At 43.9% G+C, this 14,630-nt stretch overlaps 1 protein-coding gene across 1 annotated transcript in view; it reads right to left on the bottom strand.

Annotated features, from left to right (window-relative positions):
* The window catches only part of adamts9 (ADAM metallopeptidase with thrombospondin type 1 motif, 9), a 462,662-nt gene extending 450,971 nt beyond the window's left edge, over positions 1 to 11,691 (bottom strand). The window contains exons 1-2 of the mRNA XM_070895215.1: positions 11,405 to 11,691; positions 10,872 to 11,227 (exon numbers count right to left, since the gene is read on the bottom strand). Of these exons, the coding sequence (XP_070751316.1) occupies positions 10,872 to 11,227; positions 11,405 to 11,486 (438 nt within the window). The 5' untranslated portion in view covers positions 11,487 to 11,691. The remainder of the gene's footprint in view (positions 1 to 10,871; positions 11,228 to 11,404) is intronic.
* Positions 11,692 to 14,630: the final 2,939 nt, after the last annotated feature.

Raw genomic sequence — 14,630 nt, 5'->3', positions numbered from 1 at the left:
CAGAAAACGCTAGTGGGAGTTGTGTACAGACCACCAAACAGTAGTAGTGAGATTGGGGACAGTATCAAACAAGAAATTAGGGATGTGTGCAATAAAGGTACAGCAGTTATCATGGGCGACTTTAATCTACATATTGATTGGGCTAACCAAACTGGTAGCAATACAGTGGAGGAGGATTTCCTGGAGTGTATTAGGGATGGTTTTCTAGACCAATATGTCAAGGAACCAACTAGAGGGCTGGCCATCCTAGACTGGGAGATGTGTAAGGAGAAAGGACTAATTAGCAATCTTGTTGTGCAAGGCCCCTTGGGGAAGAGTGACCATAATATGGTAGAATTCTTTATTAAGATGGAGAGTGACATAGTTAATTCAGAGACCAGGTTCCTGAACTTAAGGAAAGATAACTTCGATGGTATGAGACGTGAATTGGCTAGAATAGACTGGCGAATGATAATTAAAGGGTTGACGGTGGATAGGCAATGGCAGACATTTAAAGATCACATGGATGAACTTCAACAATTGTACATCCCTGACTGGCGTAAAACTAAAACGGGGAAGGTGGCTCAACCGTGGCTAACAAGGGAAATTAAGGATAGTGTTAAATCCAAGGAAGAGGCATATAAATTGGCCAGAAAAAGCAGCAAACCTGAGGACTGGGAGAAATTTAGAATTCAGCAGAGGAGGACAAAGGGTTTAGTTAGGAGGGGGAAAATAAATTATGAGAGTAAGCTTGCAGGGAACATAAAAACGGACTGCAAAAGATTCTATAGATATGTGAAGAGAAAACGATTAGTGAAGACAAATGTAGGTCCCTTGCAGTCAGAATCAGGTGAATTTATAATGGGGAACAAAGAAATGGTAGACCAATTGAACAAATACTTTGGTTCTGTCTTCACTAAGGAAGACCCAAATGACGTTCTGGAAATACAAGGGGACCGAGGGTCTAGCGAGAAGGAGGAACTGAAGGAAATCCTTATTAGTCAGGAAATTGTGTAAGGAAAATGATGGAATTAAAGGCCAATAAATCCCCAGGGCCTGATAGTCAGCATCCCAGAGTATTTATGGAAGTGGCTCTGGAAATAGTGGATGCATTGGTAATCATTTTCCAACAGTCTATCGACTCTGGATCAGTTCCTATGGACTGGAGGGTAGCTAATGTAACACCACTTTTTTAAAAAGATGGGAGAGAGAAAATGGGGAATTATAGACTAGTTAGCCAGACATCAGGTAGTGTGGAATATATTGGAATCAATTATTAAAGATGAAATAGCAGCGCATTTGGAAAACAGTGACAGGATCGGTCCAAGTCAGCATGGATTTATGAAAGGGAAATCATGCTTGGCAAATCTTCCAGAATTTTTTCAGGCTGTAACTAGTAGAGTGGACAAGGGAGAACCAGTGGATGTGGTGTATTTGGACTTTCAAAAGGCATTTGACAAGATCCCACATAAGAGATTGGTGTGCAAAATTAAAGCACATGGTATTGGTGGTAATGTATTGATGTGGTTAGAGAACTGGTTGGCAGACAGGAAGCAGAGAGTCGGGATAAACGGGTCCTTTTCAGAATGGCAGTCAGTGACTAGTGGGGTGCCGCAGGGTTCAGTGCTGGAACCCCAGATATTTACTATATACATCAATGATTTAGATGAAGGATTTGAGTGTAATATCTCCAAGTTTGCAGATGACACTAAGCTGGGTGGCGGTGTGAGCTGTGAGGAGGATGCTAAGAGACTGCAGGGTGACTTGGACAGGTTAGGTGAGTGAGCAAATGCATGGCAGATGCAGTATAATGTGGGTAAATGTGAGGTTATCCACTTTGGGGGCAAAAACAGGAAGGCAGAATATTATCTGAATGGCGACAGATTAGGAAAAGGAGAGGTGCAATGAGATCTGGGTGTCATGGTTCATCAGTCATTGAAAGTTGGCATGCAAGTACAGCAGGCGGTGAAGAAGGCAAATAGTATGTTGGCCTTCATAGCTCGGGAATTTGAGTATAGGAGCAGGGAGGTCTTACTGCAGTTGTATAGGGCCTTGGTGAGGCCTCACCTGGAATATTGTGTTCAGTTTTGGTCTCCTAATCTGAGGAAGGGCGTTCTTGCTATTGAGGGAGTGCAGCGAAGGTTCACCAGATTGATTCCCGGGATGGCAAGACTGACATATGAGGAGAGACTGGATCGACTGGGCCTGTATTCACTGGAGTTTAGATGAGAGGGGATCTCATAGAAACATATAAAATTCTGACCGGACTGGATAGGTTAGATGCAGGAAGAATGTACCTGATGGTGGGGGAAGTCCAGAACCAGGGGACACAGTCTAAGGATAAGGGGTAAGCCATTTAGGACGGAGATGAGGAGAAACTTCTTCACTCAGAGAGTTGTTAATCTGTGGAATTCTCTACCACAGGGAGTTGTTGATGCCAGTTCGTTGGATATATTTAAGAGGGAGTTAGACATTGCCCTTACGGCTAAATGGATCAAGGGGTATGGAGAGAAAGCAGGAAAGGGGTACTGAGGTGGATGATCAGCCATGATCTTATTGAATGGTGGTGCAGGCTCGAAGGGCCGAATGGCCTACTCTTGTACCTATTTTCTCTGTTTCTATGTTTCCTGCTCCCTCGACCCTATTCCCACCAAATTGCTGACCAGCCAACTTCCTTTTCTGGCTCCCTTGTTTGATGTCATTGTAAACGGTTCTCTCTACTCAGGTACTGTCCCTCTATCCCTCAAATCTACCGTCATCACACTGCTCCTCAAAAAACAACCCTTGACCCTTCCATCCGTGCAAAATATCGCCCCCATCTCCAACCTCCTTTTCCTCTCCAAAGTCCTTGAATGTGTTGTCGCCAAATCCGTGCCCAACTTTCCCGCAACTCCATGTTTGAATCACTCCAATCAGGTTTCTGCCCACGCCACAGTATCGAAATGGCACTGATCAAATTCACAAATGACATCCTTTGAGACTGTGACAAAGGTAAACTATTTCTCTTTCCAGTCCCACATCATTACCTCTGGTGTCCCCCTATGATTTATCCTTGGCACTTTCCTATTTCTCATCTACATGTTGCCCCTTGGCGACATCATCTGAAAACACAGCACCAGTTTCCACATGTACGCTGATGACACCCAGCTCTACCTCACCACTGCTTCTCTCAAACCTTCCACAGTCTCTAAATTGTCAGACTGCTTGTCCGACATCCAGTAATGGATGAGCAGAAATGTTCTCCAATTAAACATTGGGAAGGCCAAAGCCATTGTTTTCAGTTCCCGCCACAAACTCCGTTCGCTAGCCATTGACTTCATCCCTCCTCAGAACATCTGTCTGAGACTGAACCACACTTGTTCGCAACCTTGGTGTCATATTTGCAATTGTCAGGAAGGACTTTAGCTTGGATGATGTGGAATCGGTATGGGTGGAGCTACAGAATACCATCGGGCAGAAAACGCTAGTGGGAGTTGTGTACAGGTCACCAAATAGTAGTAGTGAGGTTGGGGACAGCATCAAACTTGAAATAAGGGATGTGTGCATTAAAGGTGCAGCAGTAATCATGGATGACTTTAATCTACATATTGATTGGGCGAACCTAACTGGTAGCAATGCGGTTGAGGAGGATTTCCTCCAGTGTATTAGGGATGGTTTTCTAGACCAATATGTTGAGGAACCAACCAGAGGGCTGGCCATCCTAGACTGGGTGATGTGTAATGAGAAGGTACTAATTAGCAATCTTGCTGTGCGAGGCCCCTTGGGAAAAAGTGACCATAATATGGTAGAATTCTTTATTAAGATGGAGAGTGACAAAGTTAATTCAGAAACCAGGGTCCTGAACTTAAGGAAAGATAACTTTGACGGTATAAGGCGCAAACTGGCTAGATTAGACTGGCAAATGATACTTAAAGGGTTGACGGTGGATAGGCAATGGCAAACCTTTAAAGATCACATGGATGAACTTCAACAATTGTACATCCCTGTCTGGAGTAAAAATAAAATGGGGAAGGTGGCTCAACCGCCGCTAACAAGGGAAATTAAGGATAGTGTTAAATCCAAGGAAGAGGCATACAAATTAGCCAGAAAATGCAGTAATCCGGAGGACTGGGAGAAATTTAGAATTCAGCAGAGGAGGACAAAGGGTTTAATTAAGAGGGGGAAAATAGAGTACGAGAGGAAGCTTGCCGGAAATATAAAAACTGACTGCAAAAGCTTCTATAGATATGTGAAGAGAAAAAGATTAGTGAAGACAAACGTAGGTCCCTTGCAGTCGGATTCGGGTGAATTTATAATGGGGAACAAAGAAATGGCAGACCAATTGAACAAGTACTTCGGTTCTGTCTTCACAAAGGAAGACATAAATAACTTTCCGGATGTACTAGGGGACCGAGGGTCTAGTGAGAAGGAGGAACTGAAGGATATCCTTATTAGGCGGGAAATTGTGTTAGGGAAATTGACGGGATTGAAGGCCGATAAATCCCCAGGGCCTGATAGTCTATATCCCAGAGTACTTAAGGAAGTGGCCCTCGAAATAGTGGATGCATTGGTGATCATTTTCCAGCAGTCGATCGACTCTGGATCAGTTCCTATGGACTGGAGGGATGCTAATGTAACACCACTTTTTAAAAAAGGAGGGAGAGAGAAAACACGGAATTATAGACCGGTTAGCCTGACATCAGTAGTGGGGAAAATGTTGGAGTCAATCATTAAGGAGGAAATAGCAGCGCATTTGGAAAGCAGTGATAGGATTGGCCCAAGTTAGCATGGAGTTATGAAAGGGAACTCATGCTTGACAAATCTTCTGGAATTTTTTGAGGATGTACCTAGTAGAGTGGACAAGGGAGAACCAGTGGATGTGGTGTATTTGGACTTTCAAAAGGCTTTTGACAAGGTCCCACACAAGAGATTGGTGTGCAAAATCAAAGCACATGGTATTGGGGGTAATGTACTGACATGGATAGAGAACTGGTCGGCAGACAGGAAGCAGAGAGTCGGGATAAACGGGTCCTTTTCAGAATGGCAGGCAGTGACTAGTGGAGTGCCACAGGGCTCAGTGCTGGGCCCCAGCTCTTTACAATATACATTAATGATTTAGATGATGGAATTGAGTGTAATATCTCCAAGTTTGCAGATGACACTAAACTGGGTGGCGGTGTGAGCTGTGAGGAGGATGCTAAGAGGCTGCAGGGTGACTTGGACAGGTTAGGTGAGTGGGCAAATGCATGGCAGATGCAATATAATGTGGATAAATGTGAGGTGGCAAAAACACGAAGGCAGAATATTATCTGAATGGTGACAGATTAGGAAAGCGGGAGGTGCAACGAGACCTGGGTGTCTTGGTACATCAGTCATTGAAGTTTGGCATGCAGATACAGCAGGCGGTGAAGAAGGCAAATGGCATGTTGGCCTTCATAGCTAGAGGATTTGAGTATAGGAGCAGGGAGGTCTTACTGCAGCTGTACAGGGCCTTGGTGGGGCCTCATCTGGAAAATTGTGTTCAGTTTTGGTCTCCTAATCTGAGGAAGGATGTTCTTGCCATTGAGGGAGAACAGCGAAGGTTCAACAGACTGATTCCTGGGATGGCTGGACTGTCATATGAGGAGAGACTAGATCAACTGAGCCCTTATTCACTGGAGTTTAGAAGGATGAGAGGGGATCTGATAGAAACGTATAAGATTTTGACGGGACTGGACAGGTTAGATGCGGAAAGAATGTTCCCGATGTTGGGGAAGTCCAGAACCAGGGGACATAGTCTTAGGATAAGGGGTAGGCCATTTAGGACTGAGATGAGGAGAAACTTCTTCACTCAGAAAGTTGTTAACCTATGGAATTCGCTGCTGCAGAGAGTTGTTGATGCCAGTTCATTGGATATATTCAAGAGGGAGTTAGATATGGCCCTTATGGCTAAGGGGATCAAGGGGTATGGAGAGAAAGCAGGAAAGGGGTACTGAGGGAATGATCAACCATGATCTTATTGAATGGCGGTGCAGGCTCGAAGGGCCGAATGGCCTACTCCTGCACCTATTTTCTATGTTTCTATATTTGGCCCTAAAATGAGCTTCCGACCACATATCTGCAGCATAACTAAGACCACCTATTTCCACCTCCATAACATTGCCGGTCTCCACCCCTGCCTCAGCTCATCTGCTGCTGCCTCATCCATGTCTTTGTTACCTCTAGGCTTGACTATTCCAATGCACTCCTGGTTGGCCTCCCACATTCTACCCCTACGTAAACTTGAGGTGATCCAGAACTCGGCTATCCGTGTCCTAGCTTGCACTAAGTCCCATTCACCTAACCCTGCCCCGCTGGTCGACCTTGGTTCCTAGTTAAGCAACGCCTCAATTTTTAAATTGAGATCCTGGTTTTCAAATCGCTCCATGGCCTCAAAACCCTATCCATCTATGTAATCTCCTCCAGCCCCAAAACCCCCTCCCCCCCGATATCTGTGCTCCTTTAATTCTGCCCCCTCGAGCATCCCTGATTACAATTGCTTAACCATTGGTGACTGTGCCTTATGTTGCCTAGGCCATAAGCTCTGGAATTCCCTCCCTAAACCTCTCTACCTCCTTCAAGGCGCTCCTTAAAATCTACCTCTTTGACCAAGCTTTTGGTTATCTGCCTTAATTTCTTCTTATGTGGCTCAGTGTAAATTTTTTGACTTATAATACTCCTGTGAAGCGCCATGAGACATTTTACTATGCTAAAGGCCCTATATAAATACAAGCTGTTCTTTTGCTCCAATTTCCTCTGATGTATGTGAAACAATACCAACTAACTCTTCGCTGAAATTGCTCGGGGCCCAGTGCTTTCGAGTCTTGTGCTTGGAGTCACTTGTGTCGTACTATGGAATTGCACAGAACTGTCACTAATGTAACTAGCTGATTATGTTCTTCTATACACATGCCACCACTAGAAGATACACCCTCTAGAAGCCCGTGATCACTGAATGTAGCCCAGTGGGCATCCAACCTGAAAATTCCCTCTATTCATTCTCCAATCAAGTGAAGTCTGGCCATTACTACTTGTGACAATTTATCGCATATTCCACACAATGGGTGGCAATTGTTTGGAGCCTAATAGCTGCTCAACACTGTGTGTGTTCTAGCATCCTATGTAAAAGACAGGTTCCATAAGGTCCACATGTCGACACAACCTGCTACACCTCTACCCCATATCTGATCACACATCATTCCCCACTTCTACTCCTTCATCACAAGTGTTTCCTCAAACATATCACTAATTATATGTGCTTGGATCTGAGCTAGTAAACTACAAGACTATTAAACATTTGTTAACAATCCAAATGGACACATTGATATGGAACAAATCATGGAATATATGCTACATACCACTAGGTTCACACATTACTCTACAACTTGATTAGCTGTAACTCTATCAAAAGACTTCCTTCACCAATGCACCATAATTAGTGTATTTCTTTGGATGCTTGGACCAGCTGATGCAATCCTTGAATTATTGTGTGCAAGTTTGGCCCATTAACAATTATATAGCTTAAGACAGGATGACTTGGCGTCCGAATTTCTAAGCACCAAGTTCACTGGATATATTGCTATGCTTGTTGTTATGTATTTAACTCTTGGCAACCTGTATCACACCACCACCAGAGGGCCTACCTGTTGGAGTCCAAAGGGATCCCAGCATCCTTTGGGAGCACTGTATATAAGCAGGCCACCCACGCAGTATCTGCACTCCGGAGTCTAATTAAAGGAGCTAAGGTCACACTTACTCATTGCTTATAGTACTCAGTTTCATCCTTTATTTTGAGCGTAACATTTGTTGTTTCAGTTATTTAGTAGTTGACTATCCTAAGGCACCAAAAATTATATATATTCGCTCTACTGCTATCCACTATGATATCCATGTGTCCGTTGTAAATCTAAATTTCAGACTTCAGGAGCAATAACAATGATTTAATCTCTTCTGCACACTCAATAACTGGATGAACAAAATTTACAGGATCCCATTTTCATTATACCAGTTAACAGGCAATTTAAATGCTTGAGATGTGAAAGCGGCATTTTATCGTGAGTTATAATTGCCCAGCTCGTTGCTATTACTGTTAGAATTTGAATTTCATCAATATGATGGGAAGAAAGTGCCACCAGGTGAAAACTTGACATCCTTCCTAGAGAGCAAAATATGCCCACATAAATTTGATTACATTTGTAATAATTCTTCTTAACCATCTATAAATTTCTTTAGACTTGAGCACAAAAATGTCGGCTGACACTCCAGTGCAATGCTGAAGGAGTGCTGCACAGTTGGAGCTGCCATCTTTCAGATGAGACATTAAACCGAGGCCCCATCTGCTCTCTCAGGTGGACATAAAAGATCCCATGGCACTATTTCAAAGAAGAGCAGGGGAGGTAACTCCGGTGTCCTGGCCAATATTTATCTCTTAATCAACATCGCTAAAAACAGATTATCTGGTCATTATCTGTTTGTGGGAGCTTGCTATGCGCAATTGGCTGCCACGTTTCAACAGTGACTACACTGAAAAAGTACTTTGTTGGCTGTAAAGCACTTTGGGACGTCCTGAGGCCATGGAAGGCGCTATATAAATGCAAGTCTTTCTTTCCTAGCATCGCCCCAATGCTGACAGCTGTGTCCCAACGAGGTTTCTCCTTTTATTCCATTGTTACAATTGTGATGCTCCCGCAAAATTATTTCGACGGGACAATCCATAACAAAATATTGCCGAAAAAGGAAACTAGCAGTGATAAAACTTTTGTAATCGACAAGTTAACTGTGTCAGAGGTGATGGGCGCGCTTTATTCTGAAGAAGCGGTGTCGCCAACCGACCGCCCCTCCCCTGTGCGAAATTCAAGATTGTGACAATTGCCCAGATTCGGTTCTTCGGCCTGATGCACACTCACTCACACATTCACACACACGCACTCGCACTCACACACATTCACACATATACACACACACACACATTCACACATATATATATATATATATACACACACATACACATTCACACACACACACATATATATACATACACACATTCACACATACACACATATATATATATATATATACACACACATACACATTCACACACACACACATATATATACATACACACATTCACACACACACACATTCACACATATATATATACATACACACATTCACACACACACACATATACACACACACATGTTCACACATTCACACATACATACATTCACACATATATATACAAATGCACATTCACACATATATAGATATATATATATATATACACACACATGTTCACACATTCACATATATATACACACATTCACACACATGATAGATACAGACACACACACACCCTGCCGGGTTGGCGAGCGGGTGACTGAAGCCCTGCAGCCCCTCAGCCTGATTGCTGAGTGAAGTGAGGCGCCCCCCCGGGCTCCGGGCACTCTCCCCGGGCACTCTCTCTCGCGCGCGCGCCTCCTGTTAAGGTGGACCCGGTTATTGGAGGCCCCCTCACTCCCCCCCGCTGCAAACTTCAGAAAGCACAACTGCACGCCAACCGTTGCATTATTTCTGTAGCAAGCACAGCTGCGTTTTCAAAGTTGTTTCTTTGCTCATTTGAAAATGCGAATGAATGAACAAGAAACATGGGGGGGGAGGGGGGGGGGTGGTTTGCATATACTTTGCCGGCCTTAAAAAAAAAGTGACCGTATTTCCGAAAAAAACCCAACTCCGCCCACCGCCGAGCAAAACAACTGTCACGCTGGTAAACAACATATTATTCGCCTCTCAGGTGTAGTTATAGAGGTTCTTTGCGTGAGTGGCCTGAAATTATTGGATAATTGTCCCCAAAGTCAGGGCTTGTCGTTGCTTGCAGCACTGGAGGTTAAAAGTGATCAGATTTTGGTCGCTGCGTCACATTTAAAGGACATCCTACTAATGATAACCGGCAGGGAAGGGCATTCCCAAATAGTGAAGCAAATGGGACGTCATTTGGCAACTGAAGTCTTGGCCTTGATCTGTAGGTAAGGCATCGCGCGACACGAATATAACTATAAACTTCTGCAGAACTTCGAGCAAGCCACTCGTTTTTCCTGATGTGTTTGGGACGGTCAGCTTTGAAGTTTCCCAACATGTAATTAGGGGCGAAGCAGTAGCGGGGGGAACGTGGATGTGTTTTATATTAAAGATGAATCGTGTTTGCGAGCTAACATCTGTTTTGATTAGTTTTACAAGCCAAAACGCTAGCGTCCGCAAACAATTCGGTGGGCTGAGGAGCTTCCTGCTCACATCGAGGTGGCCACCACAGCGAATGAAAGCGGGGAGAGCGAATCTGTGAGGCAAGGCTGCAAACCCGGTGACGCCGCGTTTTGCGCGGAAGGGAGCCGGCTGTCAGCTTTTGAGTTATTGCGGTCTTGACGTCGACCTTTCCGAAGACTTCTTCCCAGGGTCTCCACAGCCCGCGTCCCACCGTGCGAATTGAGCCGACTGCAATCTTGATCTGTGCCACGAGTCCTGCCTTATTTAGAGATAGTCATCTGAAGGTGTTTTCGATGTTAGGGGGGGGGGGGGGGCGGTGGGGGATGACGAGTTACGCATTTTACCAAGAGAAGGATTACGTTCCCAGTGTGGTCTTGTCTTAATGGTTAGCACGTTCCAGAGCCGATAATCTTTAATTCAAACTCCCCCCCCCCCTCCCCCTCCCCAATTAGCAATCGGTTGCAATATTCAAATATTATGTTTCCAAATTAACATCTCAGACTCTAAATTAGAAACTGTTATATCGTAATACAACTTTAAAAAAAATCAAAACAGTTCTACAGAATAACCCATGTTATGCACTTTGGAAACTCCAAAATTAACTTCAGTATCGCGAGGGTTAAAGTTGTACTTACGAGTCCTGAACAGAGGCTGATCACAGCTGTATGCTCTGGTTTAGCATTGACATGTCCTGTGTAGAAGCAGTGCTTCGTGTCAGTGCCCTCTTCGCGAAAGTCTGTAAGATTACCCTGTATTCCAAGGTGTGTAACGGTAAATATCGGTGCAATAAATCCAGAGTCGGCAGTCAAGTTGAGGTGAAAAAATTGGCCAAAGGCACTAATTCTGTAGTGGGTTACGAAGGCCCAGAGGTCGGTATCAAAGCTTCGTTTTCTCCTCCTAAAATGCATCGTGTTTGGGAAAGGTTCCCCAAACTCAGTCACTCGAGTGGGAGTTACGATTTCATAAACCGTCAGCTGCTCTCGTAGTTTAGCTGAAACAAGATAAAATCCCGATTTAACATATGGAACATCACCACACATTAATGCCTAAATGTGTATAATATCAACGAACTGTTTTGTTAAATGTTTGTTTTATTTTTTAAATTATACAATAAAGTTTTGTAACACAAGGTAGATAATGCATAGTTCACAATATAGTCAAGTATTACCTTGTCTTTGGTACATTTGTGGTGTTCCTTCTATACTGAAGACGAAAAGTAACGTTACCCCTACCCAAAACACAAGATGCATGATTACCGACTGTGCACAGAAAGCCCTCACCACAAGTCAACCACTGTAACTTAGCACTCGGAACTTTCATTCAATTTATCCTCGATTGAACAGTGCTATGGGAGTTGGTGTTTGGCGTACGTACATCCGAAATCGTTCGCGTAATATTGGGTAAGAAAACATAATTGTAAGAGGAGGTACAGGGGAAAGTCAGTGCTGGCTAGTTTTTACATTACTCCCCAGTGCCGGTGACGAGAACTCGAGGATCTGATCTTTTTAGGAGGGGAGGGGGGTGGTGACGGATCGGCGGACTCAGTGTGTTTCAACCCTGCTAATCTGAAAACCATTGACGTCTCCCAAAGACCTCCCCTCTTTGCCTTTTCGAGGCCAATGGTATGTAAGCCTGGGTCTGCCGGGCGGATACTAATCAACCACTGTTCTTTTCTTTCTCCAGTCCGAAACTGCAGAAATATTTAAAACAATATGCACGTCTCTGGAGCAGGAAAACCATCTCAGTTGTAGATACTTTGACAATCATTGTAAAACAAAACAATTAACAAACTAAAATATTTAACATGAGCCTTTCAGTGTTTTTATCTGAACTCAGTATTGTCATTATCTCCCACTGTCACACAAGATTACGGACTTTAAAAAAAAGTTGTCTAAATGTTCACATAATCTTAAATTTCACATGTAAGGAAAAAACATTAAAATTTGAAATTAGAGTTTTATTTACAGTGTTGCTTTAGTTCTGTGAAATCTATTGTACTTGGTTTAATAAATCAAGAGTTTAAAGAATCATAAATCATAACAAATCCATAAAGAACCAAACTCCCAAGGAGTAAAAAAAATTTGAAAGGACACGGGAGTGTTTACTTGTTCGTTATCTGTTGACTTTCTCTGGTTAGGTCTTGAAATGCAGGAAATGCTTATACGTTTCGTGAACCAGCGTTTGGACACAGGGGCACCTTATAATTTACCAGTTCCCAGCCCAAATAATCATTTCCTCTTTGTACGCCTGAGATCTCCAGTGCATTGCCTCTTACAACCACAGCCGGCAGGATGCACCACGACCTTGATGCGATTAGAGTGGGTGGTGGTCACAGGAACTACTATTCATTGTCCTCCTCGATTATATATAGAGCCAGTTATCTAGTTTATCGATGGAATTAAAATAGATTTTTAAAAAGGGGTCTTATGTTTTCTCAAAGTGTTAGATGGATTTTGCTTAAATCTTAGTTAAATGTACGAGTTTTAGTTAACATAAAAAACTGCAGTTATATATTAATATATTTCACGCTTGAATTTTGGGGGTTCATTAAATAATCTGTGATATATTGCTGGCGAAGTATGTGAAATGATGGTTCTATTCTAACGGTGTCATCTGCAACTGAAATATGAGTGCAGATAAAGGCATTATGATTCCATCACTTCATAGCACATTTGCCACCCTGTTGGTACCTGTAACTTTCAACTGACACATCATAAGGATGTATGGCGTTGAGTTTTTTAGATGCAAATTATAAAGTTGGGAAAAGAAAAAAGAACCTCAAGTGAAAATTCTTATATACATTATGAGTAAGTGTCACAGACTGGTTCGTAGCACAAATTCAAGAAGTCAACTCTGTGTCCAACAACAACAAATTGTATTTATATAGCGCTTTTAATGTAGTAAAATGTCCCAAGGTGCTTCACAGGAGTGCTATAAAATAAAATTTGACACCAAGCCACAAAAGCAGACATTAGGTCAGAGCTTGGTCAAAGAGGTAGATTTTAAGGAGCGTCTTAAAGGAGGCAGAGAGGTTTAGGGAGCGAATTCAAGAGCTTAGGGCATTGGCAGCTGAAGGCACGGTCACCAATGGTGGAGCAATTTAAAGCAGGGTGCTCAAGAGGCCCGCATTACAGGAGCGCAGATATCTCGGAGGGTTGTGGGCTGTAGCAGATTACAGAGATAGGGAGGGGAGAGGTCATGAATGGATCGGAAAACAAGGATGTCAGTTTTAAAATCGAGGCGTTGCTTAACTGGGAGCCAATGTAGGTCCGCGAGCACAGGGGTGATGGATGAACGGGACTTGGTGCGAGTTAGGACACGGGCAGCAGAGTTTTGAATGACCTCAAGCTTACAGAGGGTAATATGTAGGAGGCCAGCCAGGAGTACATTTGAACAGTCAGGTCTTAAGGTAACAAAGGCTTGGATGAGGGGTTCCAGCAGCAAAAGAGCTGAAGCGGGGGGATGTTCCGGAGCAGGCGATGTTCCGGAGGTGGAAATTGGTGGCAATTACAGAAGTGAAAGTAGGCCCTCTCAGTGATGGCACGAATATTTAGTTCGAAGCTCATCTCGGGGTCAAGTATGACAACAAAGGTTGCGAACAGTATGGTTCAACCTCAGACAGTTGCCAGGGAGAGGGACAAGCAGTCTGACAATTTAGATACAGTGAAGGGGTCGAGAGAGGTGGTGGTGGGGTAGAGCTGGATGTCATCATGTGGAAATGAATGCACCAACGTCAGTGTTCTCGCTCAGGCCAACATCCCCAGCCTCGAAGCATGGACCACACTCGACCAGTTCTGCTGGGCAGACCTCAACGTCCGCATGCCCAACACAAGACTCCCTAAGCAAGTGCTCTACTTGGAACTCCTATACGGCAAGCGAGCCCCAGGTAGGCAGAGGAAACATTTCAAGGACACCCTCACAGCCTCCTTGGTAAAGTGCAACATCCCCACCGGCATCTGGGAACCCCTGGCCCAAGATCTCCCAAAGTGGAGGAAGAGCATCTGGGAGGGCACTGAGCACCTCGAATCTCGTCGCCAAGAGCATGCAGAAATCAAGCGCAGACAACGGAAAGAGCATACGGCAAACCAGAATCCCCACCCACCTTTCCTTCAACTACTGTCTGCCCCACCTGTTACAAAGACTGTAATTCCCACATTGGGCTGTACAGTCACTTGAGAACTCACTTTTAGAGTGGAAGCAAGTCTTCCTCGATTTCGAGGGACTGCCTATGATGATGATGATGGAAATTAATGCTGTATTTTCTGATGATGTTGCCGAGGGGCAGCATGTAGATGAGAAATAGGAGGGAGCCAAGGATAGATTGTTAGGGGACACCAGAGGTAACTGTGCAGTTGTGGGAAGAAAAGGCATTGCAAGTGATTCTCTGGCTACGA

This window comes from Pristiophorus japonicus, chromosome 12 (genome assembly GCF_044704955.1).
Source record: "Pristiophorus japonicus isolate sPriJap1 chromosome 12, sPriJap1.hap1, whole genome shotgun sequence".
NCBI classification, from domain to species: domain Eukaryota; kingdom Metazoa; phylum Chordata; class Chondrichthyes; family Pristiophoridae; genus Pristiophorus; species Pristiophorus japonicus.
This window is presented reverse-complemented; position numbering and strand designations above follow the sequence as displayed.